General features: G+C 38.4%; 1 protein-coding gene across 5 annotated transcripts in view; it reads right to left on the bottom strand.

Moving 5' to 3' along the window:
• The window catches only part of SIDT1 (SID1 transmembrane family member 1), a 101,563-nt gene extending 90,666 nt beyond the window's left edge, over window positions 1-10,897 (bottom strand). For 2 of the 5 annotated variants that reach the window (XM_079155396.1, XM_079155397.1), the window contains exon 1: window positions 10,042-10,896. In XM_079155396.1, coding sequence (XP_079011522.1) covers window positions 10,042-10,263 — 222 coding nt within the window. In that variant the 5' untranslated portion in view covers window positions 10,264-10,896. Of the gene's footprint in view, window positions 1-9,718; window positions 9,992-10,041 lie in introns of those variants that run through there. The other 3 variants (XM_079155395.1, XM_079155398.1, XM_079155399.1) reach the window with 3 other exon arrangements.
• Between the last annotated feature and the right edge of the window lie 1,422 nt (window positions 10,898-12,319).

Below are 12,319 nucleotides of genomic sequence, written 5' to 3'. Positions count from 1 at the left end.
CAGAGTTCTACAAGACCTTCAAAGAAAATCTCCTTCCAATACTTCTCAAAGTATTCCAGGAAATAGAAAAGGAGGGTAGCCTACTGAACTCATTCTATGAAGCCAATATCACCCTCATACCCAAACCAGGAAAAGACACATCAAGGAAAGAAAATTTTAGACCAATATCCTTGATGAATATAGATGCAAAGATCTTTAACAAAATATTGGCAAACCATATCCAAAAGCATATTAAGAAAATCGTGCACCATGATCAAGTGGGGTTCATCCCTGGAATACGAGGATGGTTTAACATCCGTAAATCAGTAACATAATCCATCATGTCAATAGACTTAAGGATAAGAATCATATGATTATTTCAATTGACGCAGAAAAAGCGTCCGACAAAATACAACACCCCTTCATGCTCAAAAGACTAGAAAAAATAGGTATAGTAGGAACATACCTGAACATTGTAAAGGCTATTTATGCTAAGCCCATGGCCAATATCATTCTTAATGGAGAAAAACTGAAACCATTCCCTTTAAAAACGGGAACAAGACAGGGATGTCCTCTTTCCCCACTTCTATTCAACATTGTCCTTGAAACTCTAGCCAGAGCAATTAGGCAGACTAAAGAAATTAAAGGGATAGGAAAAGAGGAACTTAAGCTGTCACTATTTGCGGATGACATGATTCTATATTTAGAGGATCCAAAAACCTCCTCCAGAAAACTTCTAGACCTCATCAAAGAATTCAGCAAAATAGCAGGCTATAAAATCAACATGCATAAATCTAAAGCATTTTTATATGCAAGCGACAAAACATCTGAAAGGGAAATGAGAAAAACAACTCAAAAAAAATAAAATACTTGGGCATCAATCTAACCAAAGAGGTAAAAGATCTCTTCAATGAAAACTACAAAACATTGAAGAAAGAAATTAAGGAAGACCTTAGAAGATGGAAAGATCTCCCATGTTCTTGCATAGGCAGCATTAATATTGACAAAATGGCCATACTATCAAAAGTGCTATACAGATTCAATGCAATTCCAATTAAAATCCCAATGATGTACCTTACAGAAATAGAGCAAGCAATCATGAAATTCATCTGGAAGAATAAGAAACCCAGAATAGCTAAAACAATCCTTAGCAGGAAGAATGAAGCAGGGGGTATCGCAATACCAGAACTTCAACTCTACTACAAAGCAATAGTAACAAAAACGGCATGGTACCGGCACCAAAATAGACAGGTAGATCAATGGTACAGAATAGAGAACATGGACACAAACCTAAATAAATACAATTTTCTCATACTAGACAAAGGTGCCAAAAATATGCAATGGAGAAAAGATAGCCTCTTCAACAAATGGTGCTGGGAAAACTGGAAATCCATATGCAACAGAATGAAACTAAATCCCTATCTCTGACCCTGCACAAAAATCAACTCACAATGGATCAAGGACCTCGAAATCAGACCAGAGACCTTGCATCTTATAGAAGAAAAAGTAGGTCTAAATCCTCACCTTGTTGTCTTAGAATCAGACTTCCTTAACAGGACTCCCATAGCACAAGAAATAAAAGCAAGAATCAACAACTGGGATAGATTCAAACTAAATAGCTTTCTCTCAGCAAAGGAGACTATCAGCAATGTGAAGAGAGAGCCTACATAGTGGGAGAATATCTTTGAAACTCATACTTCAGATAGAGCACTAATTTACAGAATCTATAAAGAACTTAAAAAACTCTACACCAAGAATACAAATAACCCAATCAACAAATGGGCTAAGGATATGAACAGATGCTTCACAGAAGAAGATCTACAAGCAATCAACAAACATATGAAAAAATTTTCAAATCAAAACTACACTAAGATTCCATCTCACCCCAATTAGAATGGCAATTATCAAGAACACAAGCAACAATAGGTGTTGGCGAGGATGTGGGGAAAAAGGTACACTCATACATTGCTGGTGGGGCTGCAAATTAGTGCAGCCACTCTGGAAAGCAGTGTGGAGATTCCTTAGAAAACTTGGAATGGACCCACAATTTTACCCAACTATCCCATTCCTCAGCCTATACCCAAAGAACTTAAAATCAGCATACTACAGAGATACAGCCACATTAATGTTCATAGCTGCTCAATTCCCAATAGCCAGACTGTGGAACCAACCTAGATGCCCTTCAGTTGATGAATGGATAAAGAAACTGTGGTATATATATACAATGGAATATTACTCAGCTATAAAGAATAATAAAATTATGGCATTTGCAGGCAAATGGATGAAATTGGAGAATATCATGCTAAGTGAGATAAGCCAATCTCAAAAATCCAAAAGGCAAATGTTCTCACTGATAAGCGGATGGTGACACATAATGGTGGGTGGGAGGGGGGCAAGAATGGAGGAAGGAGGGACTGTATAGAGGAAAAGAGGGGTGGGAGGGGTGGGGGTGAAGGAAAAAATAACAGAATGAATCAAACATCATTACCCAATGTAAACGTATGACTACGCAAATGGTATGCTGTTACTCCATGTACAAACAGAAACAACATGTATCCCATTTGTTTACAAGAAAAGTAAAAAAAAAGAAATGATAGAACCCAGAAAAAATAGAAGTAAATTTTAAAGTGATTCTTAAAAATCAACATTAAATTTGAAAGAGTATAATATAATTAATACTGCAATAATGACTTAAGGAAAATGGAAAGTAGAAAGGGGGGAAAATCCTTTAAATTCAGGCAGGAAGAAAGAAAGACATGAGAATGATTCTAGAAAAATTGATAGTGAAATGAAGAAGGGCCAACAACATTAGTGTAAAAGTAAATTCCTGAAGAAGATAATCAAGCATTAGAACAGACTAAAAGTAAGTCTCCTGAATTAAAAAAAAAAAAAATCATTGAACTACATATTCAAAGATTATACCACATACCTGGGAAAAATTGACAAGATCCAGTTTGGTAAAACTATTGGATTAGAAAAAGGTGGTGAGGTGGTACTCTTTCAGGAATACAGCAGAAAAATAAAACTACTTGTAAGAAAAACATAATCAATTTGTCATCACTTTTGCCAGAAGACAAAGAAATAACAAGTTTAAAAAGAAAAAGTGGTGAGAGTGGATTTTGCATCCAGTCCAGCTGATCTTCAAGTATAAAGTTGCAGTATAAAGGTTGCAGACTGTTATGAAAATAATTAAACACTGGGAATATTGCTCCCATGAGCTCTTCCTAAGCTACTGCCTGGAGAATAATTTGTGGACCATCACAGTGGCAGGAAGGCATGAACTAGAGTAGCTGAGAATCTAAATATATGTGAGGACTAAATATTAGTATTAGGAAGACAGTTTGTAGTGGCTATACACTCTGGCAAAGGAGATACAACTAGCTAAAATGGATGAAAAATGAAGAGTATACCTCATAAGCAGAATAAGCTCATTCATTTCTAGGTATTTAGATTTCTAGGTTGGAGAAAGAAAGGGAGAAGAAGATGTCAGTAATCTCAATATTGCTCATCATTGAGAACTAATAGACAATAGAAAGTGAGGAGACTAAGGGCATTATATAAATGCATTAGTAAAAAGGAAACCATTACAACAGAACCCAAACTTTGTTTAACACATTTTATTTTATAAACCATAATTTTTAAATGATTGAAAATAGAGGAAGAGAAGCTATAAGGTGCAGATAATAAAGACAGAACCTAGATTTCTCTGAATATATCATATTTTGCAGATTTTTTTGTTCTTAATTTTTTTAAAATTAAGAAACAATACCTAAAATTCAGAAGCAGACCAAAACAAATGAAACAAATGAGTTCCTCTCTTGCACTGAAAGGAGCTATGCTACATTACTTCAGAGCATAGTAAGTAGTCTCAACATCATGATGAACTATACTCTAAAGTTAAAAGAAACTGTAAAAGTAAATCTTAAACTGTTTCTAGTAATTTCATTGTTGGCAGTAACAGTATAATTGTCATTGAAACTGTTGCTTGTATATTATGGAATAAAGTAAATAAGTGGCAAGTTGATCGAGCTGAGAACCAGGATTTTTGGCATGAAAGAAAGGAGGTAGAGATGTAAGATCAATGAGTTTAAATATGACCCCTATAGTTCTGAACTTGAATTGGAAAGAATAGTATTAAGCCATGATATAATGTATTTCTGAGCTCTGTCCACTAAAAAGGCTTAGGAAAAGTTACTAATCCATTAGCAATGAGGACCTCTAGTTCTCAAACTGCAAACTCTGAAAACTATTTCTCACTCTAAAGAACATGCTCATTGCAGGTTGGGGACAAGATAAACCTTTCATGCAACATGGTGCAGAACCTGTCAGAGAGCACTTGGATTTTATCAGAAGAATTCAAAAACCAACCTGAATTGACTTTCACTGACCAAAGATAAACAATTTGAACTTAAAGAAGGACAGAGACAGCAATAGATTGAGATGTATGAAAGATGTTTAAATCCATAACTAATAATTATGTAGAATGACATCTCACTGATCATTGCTATAGAATGCTAGGAGACCAACTCGTTATTTTGAAATTTAGTAAATAAAGGAAAAATTTGAGACATGTATTCCATGTTTCCTTTATGAACAGTAGTTTCAGGTAATCAATTAACTGATGAGGAGAAGTTTCTCTTATGGAAGTATTCCAGCTCATAATACTGACAGTCTTTCCCTGAAAGAAATCAGATATATTTTTTTCATAACAGAAATGCTTACCCCTTTCTTTCTGTTTATCCTAATTCTACTTATCTATTATGGCATTTTGAAGCCTCACTTCCTCCAACAAGGCTACAGTAAATGACATGTGACTTTTCTAAAGTCTTGTAATATGTGCAGCAGCGCTGCCCAATAAAAATAAAATGTGAGCCACATATGTGTTTTAAAATCTTCTAATTGCTAAATTAAGAAAGTAAAAAGAAATAGGTGAAGTTAACTTTATAAAAATAAATTATTTAATCTAGTATATCTGGAAATATTTAAACAATAAAATATTAATGACACATTTTATGCTATTTTTTCATAAGGTCTGTAAAAGCTGGCATGTACTCTAAACACCACATCTCAGTTAAGACTAGTCATACTTCAAGTGTTTGATAGCTACTTGTGGACAGTGACAACAACACACTGGATAACACAGATTAACAAAATCTATTACACAACTTAACACAAAGTAATCAGACTGGGTGGGCAGAAGGTAGATATGCCATGTTAGATCCATAAGTAGTGTAGTGTCAATCCCTAAAGACCCTTAAGACATGTTGATGCTGTTTTCAGAGTCACAGAGAAAAATGTGGAAGATGACAGCTGTGAACTGAATGTTGGATTCCCCCCAATCCCTCAAATTCACAGGTTGAAACTTAAACCCAATGATGGTATTTGGAAACGGGACCTCTGGAAGATAATTAGGTCACAAGTGGTGAAATGGTGTCTTTATAAAAAGAGACATGACAGATGTTGGTTCTGTCCTTGCACTCTTGGAATGGGTGGACACAGCAAGACAGTGGCTGTCTGCAAGCCAGGAATCAGGTCCTCACTAGACATGGGATCTGCCCATAGTATTCTCTTACAACAGAACCAACCATCCAGATAATGTGCTAATGAGTTGATTCTTTCCTCCAACAAGCGTCAGTCCTATTCAGTTAAGAGGATGTGGGAGGACAGCAAAGGAGGCTTCTTGGCCTCAGTACATAAAAAGCCAGCAGTCCCTGTGCAAATGAAAGACGTGGGGCCATTGCATCTACATTTTTAACTCTTCTATGTAGCTAGTAATGTAGAGCACAATCGTCCCTCAGCATCCACGGGTGATTCATTCCCAAACAACCTGTGGATTCCAGATTCTGTGGATGCTCCAGCCCCTTATTTAAAAATGTCATAGTTCTTGCCTATGATCTACACATATCTTCCTGTATTCTTTCTTTAAATTACTTATGATAACCAGTGCAATGTAAATGTAAATAGTTGTTACTCTGTATTGTTTGGGGAATAATGCCAGGAAAAAAGTCTGTACTATGTTCATTACAGACCCAAGTTTTTTTCTTGAATATTTTCCATCTGCAATTGAATCCTCAGCTATGAAACCAACAGAAATGGAAAACCATATGTATATAACTAGAAATTACTACTGGAGTGTCCAGATATATATTCCATTGCTCATGAGGACTGGGTAGGCTTTTAAAATATGAACCCAAGAGATTGGTATAACTGGTTCTACATGTAAAACCATTAGTTGCTATTAATAAAGCCAAAGATTGCTCTGTGGGCACTGAAAAGTATAATCCATGTCATTAAAAGACAAATGCCTCAGTTTAATAAACATAAGAGACATTTCCAGAGAAACATTTCAAATTCTATGCCAAACATCCAATTCTGTTACTGAAAGCCTCACAAGAGATAACCTGTTGTGCAGTGGCTAGATTTTTATTTAAGGGCTTCTTATCACCATCTAGCTCAAACAGAAACATCTGGTTGTTGCCTCTGCTCATCTCTATGAGGGTATTCTCATTTCTCAGTACACCTGCATTAGTGCCCTCTGTCCCAAACAGATCTCTGGCGACTTTCCAACAAGGTGATTTCCTTGTAGTATGAATGAGCCCTGTGGTTACAGAACACCCTGTTTGCACAGTGTAACCCTATACTCCCCTTAAAGAAAGTCTCCCAAAACTTCCTCTCCAGAGAGATGAAATGAACCTGATCTTGCCTAACCAGCACCTTCAGTCATTATGTCCATTATTGTTCTTTAAACAGGTCACTCCACTCTTACAGGGGTTTGTTTATAAATGGCAACTTCATATTTATATGACTATGCCTGGAAGGCATACAAGACTTCCTGGTGCTGAATTCAGCTAACTTAGCATGATATGGCCTGGGCAAAACCATTCTCTGGGTCAGCATTTGGTATGGGATATGCGGGGGTTGATGGAAAGGATTAGGAGCAAGAGGACCCACAACTCCTTCCTTTCTTCACCAAAGTCTAAATTTAAATTAGACATTCTCCTCCAAGCCAAAGGAAATACAAAGGCAAACAACAATAGTTTGAAGAGGAAGGGGAAAATATTAAAACTCAATTTTTTTTCTAAACCCAAATCTTTTTTGATTGAAGAGGGGTGGTGGGAAATGATCCTGCTGGGGAAGGGACCCTGCCTGACCAAGATATTGCTCAGGTTAGAGGAAACCAGTCTAATACAAGTTTCTGCTCTGGAGATCATAGACCTTTATTTAGCAGAGTTCCTCAGTGAGTTTGAAGTTGAAAATAGAGGGACAAAAATGTTCAACATGGGAGAGTAATGAAAATTCAGAATGTGGAGTCCAGCATTTAGAAAATGGTGATAAGTCAGGACCTGAAAGAAAGAGTCATTATCTTGAAATCTCCCTTCCCCTCTGAGAAATCACTGATAAATTATTAGGACAGTGCTGCCTAAGTTTCTGATTGAATCTCTCATCTGTCCTGTGCTATGCTGCCATTCCCTGGTGTTATTTCAAACCTTCAGTAAAATTCTGCTACAATTCCATAGTCTATGTTCATGACATTGGAAGTGGGGGTTTTTGTTCTTCAACTTGGGGCAAAATAGACCAAAGAAGAGAGGAGGCTATCAGTAGAAACTGAGAGTAATGGTTTGGACAGAAAGATCAGGAAATAGTCATCTCTGGAGAAATCAACAGAAACATGACTGGAGAGAGGAGGGTAATCTCCTATTGTAAGTAAGTTGGGAGTTCTACTCTCTTATTTGCGTATTGAAAATATGTCTCAGAAAACTAAGGTGTGACATCGGCTTCATATTAGTGCATATTGACATTAAAATAATTGAAACTATCCTTAAGTTTGTATTTCTCAGACTAGTAAAAATTCTCAGGACTGTGCTGTATTTTTTATTGTATTATTCAAAAACATTTTTAAAACTATCACTATTGTTTCATAAAATAAAGGCACTGTCTTTATTTATTTCAAAATGGGATCTTGCTACATTGCTCTGACTGGCCTTGAAGCTGAAATCCTCCTGACTCAATCTCCCAAATAGCTGAGATTACAGGAACTGGCTTCAATAAAGGACATGTAAACATACATACAGGCAAAATATAAAGGCCACAATAAAATATTTTAAAATTTTTTGTTTTTCTGAAAAATAAAATTTATTTTATTTTATTAAAATAAATAAAATTTATTTATTTTATTTTATATTATTAAATATAAAATATAAAATATAATTTATTTTAATAAATTTTATTTATTTAAAAAAATAAAATTTATTTTATTTTTATCTGAAAGGATTTCACATATTAAGTTGAAAACAATGTATATTTTATTTTAATTCAACTTTTAGTCTTTTACTCACTTATTTGTTCATTTAAAAAAAAATTATAAATCTCTCTGTGCCAGGCACAGCACTAGGTACTGAGATACAGCAATGAACATGACTGTGTCTTTGCCCTCAATAACTCAAGGTTAACTAGGAAAATCAAGCAGGTGACCTTAACTGCAAACAGAGCAACATGTGCTGTAGTAGAGGAACTTACACAGAATTAAGAAGGGAAAGTCAAAAGCAACATTTAAAAAGCAGTCAGTTTATCTCTAAGCAGCACTGCAAGAAACATCAAAGTCTGATGCTGGGATTACTTTGCCTGTGTAAGCTGTTTCCTTACCAAGGATTTAGGGTGAAGCTGACTCCGCCCTGGAGTTTTTCAGACTTATTTGCTCCCAGGGAATCACAGGGCTGGGAATATACCTCATGGGTAATATATGAGCCAGGTGGGGACCTCAAACTAGATAGGAAGAAGTCTGGAGGGTTTGGGAAATAAAAACTGCCCCCTCCCACTTGTCTGCAATGCCAGTTACTGCACGTGTTAGCTCTGTCCACTACAGGATATACAACCTGAAGGTCACAGGAGGATGGAGCAAGGTGAAGGCTGTGCTGCCATGGCCATAGTGCCATAGGATTTGCTGGCAGACTGGAGATGGGAAACTTAGGGCACTTCCTCAGTACACAGAATTGGAAGATGTCTGAGAGTAGCAACAGGCACCTTTGTCCTCCTCCCTGACCCCACCACAGTATAAGCCCTTTCTGGTTAAAGCAAGGAAGTTTTCCAGTAGTGAGTCCGAATGAGAATAAGATAAGACAGGGGAAGCATATGGTGGTATCCCAGTCATCTGGTTCTGGAATTTTCCGAAGGATTTGGGAATGCTGACACTGTAAGGGACTCATAAACTCATTTAAACGGGAAGAAGATCCAGAGAAAGGTACACTATAGAGTTCTCTCTTTTTCTCTTTTGTTCTGTGCTCCAGAGGGTACCATATTAGAGGAACAAAAAAGCGAACCACATACATTTTCTTAAATTATGTAATCCGAGTATATATGTCAAAAGCACAGTTACTGGAACAACCCCCCCTTGTGTCACCTTAACTCTCGTCAGAAATAAGTCTAGAGCTTTCATACAATTATTCATCCTCATTTAAGATAAAAACCTGGACAGATCAGGTGATGGTTGCAGTTCCAATGTCTTTGGCCCGGTCTTCTTGTTTCTCTGAAGCACATACTGTGACAATGGTACAGAAAGGGAGGAAGTGACTATTGAATACACAGAGGTTCTGCAGCTTTCGTCCATTCTCACACGATTTCCATTTTAGAATCTTAGCAGCTCTCCCTCCCCGTGCGCAATGAAATAGAAGGATCTTGGATCATACAAATGGAAAAGAGGTTCCTTTCCCGCAGGGGATTGGGAACAGAGGTTCGTTCTTACCTGCGCTCCTGCAAACCTAGAAATCATGACTTTCCTGGAGAAAGGCCCAGCAAGGAGCCAGGACCCGCAGAAGGTGCAGGGAACTAGCGCCCCTACAAAGCCCATAATTGCCAGCGACCAGGCCGGCGTCTGCGCGAGGTGAAGCGGAGGCTCTTCCCGAGGCTGGTTGTGGCTGCTCGAGCAGGGCAGAGATTGCTTTTCAGGGGAAAGGAAATGACGGTTTCCAAGTCCCGAGGCCAGTTCTCAGGGGAACCCAAAGCAGCGACCCAGGCGATGAAATCTGGCAAGTTCTAGGAGTCGAGCGAGAGGAGCGAGTGTCTTACCTGGCCAGGCTGGTTGGTGTAGTTGAAGGAGTAGATGTTCTCGGTGCTGAGGTTCACCACACCGCTGTAGACGTGATCGAAATCCGCGCCCCTGGCGGGGTCGCGTGGGGCGCGGCGCGGCGCTGCTGACTGCGTGAGGGGCTTCGCGGGGTGCCCGGGCGCCGCAGCCCGTAGGAGCCAGGGCAGCGCACAGAGCAAAGCGAGCCGCTGGCAGCAGCGCATGGTGGGCGCAGCGCCCGGCCCGGGAGCAGAGCCACCCTGGGGAGGGGGCGAGCCGGGAGTTGGTCCTTCCAAAGCCGCGTGCGGAGTCGGGTGCCGGCTTCAGCGCAGTGAGAGCGATGCCTGGCAAGCCCCACCGGCGAGTGCTTGGCAGCGTGCTGGCGAAGGGCTGATTAAATATTGATGTGCCGCCTGGGGTCTCCAGGGGAGGTCACTGGTGGAGAGTACGGGGAACGCGAGACGTGGGGGCGGGCGGCTGCTGCTTTCCCCTCCTGTCTCTAAGTCTCCCCTTTCTCATCGCAGAGAATCTCCCACTTACCCATACAGATCTCTTTCCTCTCTACCTCAGTAAAAATAATAACAAAAAAGCTATTGGAGACACTAAAAAGAAATATCCTGTAGTCTGGAAAAATCGACCTGACCAGGCATCGAGGAGGAAATATGGTCCCTCTCAAATAAATGTGCACCCTGGCTGCAGGCGAGCAAATAGAAAGCAAAAGAACCTATCCCCCAAGAGGGTGCACGAATTCGTTTTTGCAGAGAACTATTGAGGATGTTAATAATGGTTATTCTCTGTTCTCCCTTTTCTGAAAGAAGTCCTTCTCGGACACCTGTTTTATTTCCTTGTTCTATTCTCCTAGGAGAGTCTCACGTCATCACTCCCTTTAGCTTCCTATATGTGTTGTGTATGTAAATATGTACAGTCATAAAAAAAAAATAGATATGGTAAAGAGGACAATTTCAGCTCTGCCTGAAGTCTGGTCCCGGAAGTTGTCAAAGACGACTCAGAGTAACTAGATTTATGCAGAAGACATTTCTTTCTAGCCTCTTGCCTGTGACTTCTTTCAGATTCCGTGAGAATTCCCAGAATCCTAAATTGCTTTTTAAGAAACAGAAATCACAGCCCATCACAAAAAGGAAATAGCCTTCAGGGAAAATTTGGAGCATTAGATTTAAAGGGTTACATTGGTAGGTAAGGAGTAGAGTAAGAGGATCCATGGGAAGTCGTTGGAAAACAGTCAATTTAGGTGTGGGAGAAGACTCACTGTTTTATTTCAGCATTATTTGTAAACTAGAAGAGAATAGAATTGTTAACCTGAAGGGACATTTGAAGAAACTACTAAGAAAAAAGGTCTTGTTCAAAGATTTAAGTCTTATTACTTCCATTTAAATGAAGAAGGGTGTGTTTTCCTCACTGAATTTCTACAAATTACAAAGAATCAGAAATAAACACAGTACCTATGTAAGTTTTTAAACTGCAATCAGAAAACAATGATGAAGGAAGATTGACTTAGACTACTCTTTATTAGGACAATTTTCACTTTAAAAAATAAGCTCTTGAAAATGTATAGGCATGGATGCAAAAAATCCTACTTCAAAGAAGTGTCTGCAAGTAAAAATTTAAAATAGAACTTACTATTATGAGAAACATAATAATTTCACCCACAATGTGAATGGCTTTAAGCTGCTGTATAAATAATGTCTTTTCCTCTTTTCAAAGTCTAACAAAATTTCATTTTGAAATTGAAAACCTGAAATTTATGAAGGCCTGTGAGATTAGCTGGGGGTGGCCAGTCCAAAGCAGTCTCTAGAGATGTAGGAACTGGCTCTTTCACAAGGCAACACCTTCTTTTCTGGATAAGCATTCATTGGATAGATATTTCACATTCTTAGTTGAAACCTGCCTTCTTCCACTCACTTATACTAGTTCAGACCTCTGGAGCCATAGGAATAAAACTAATCCTTCATCCACTTGACAGCCTTGTAGATAATTGGAGGGAACTGTGATTCTTCCTTCAAAGTTTTATCCTAACTTTAAGCCATGAAATTAGGAACAATTGGAACAGATTCTTGGTCACAGTATGAATATTTATTACATAAATACTTATTCCTAAGCCATTATAGCTGGTGCCTATTTTCTACCAAAAAAATTGAGTTATATACTATACATGATTCTGTGCTATGATCTAATCCTGCTTCTAGCCCAAATCCATTGAGTTAAGTTAGATAAATAGTCTCAGAATTACAAGATTATTGTAAGGATAAAAGGAAGAAGAAA

Source organism: Sciurus vulgaris, assembly GCF_902686455.1.
Source record: "Sciurus vulgaris genome assembly, chromosome: 10".
Lineage (NCBI taxonomy): Eukaryota > Metazoa > Chordata > Mammalia > Rodentia > Sciuridae > Sciurus > Sciurus vulgaris.
The sequence above is the reverse complement of the archived record's forward strand: the minus strand, read 5'-3'. Positions and strand labels throughout refer to the sequence as shown.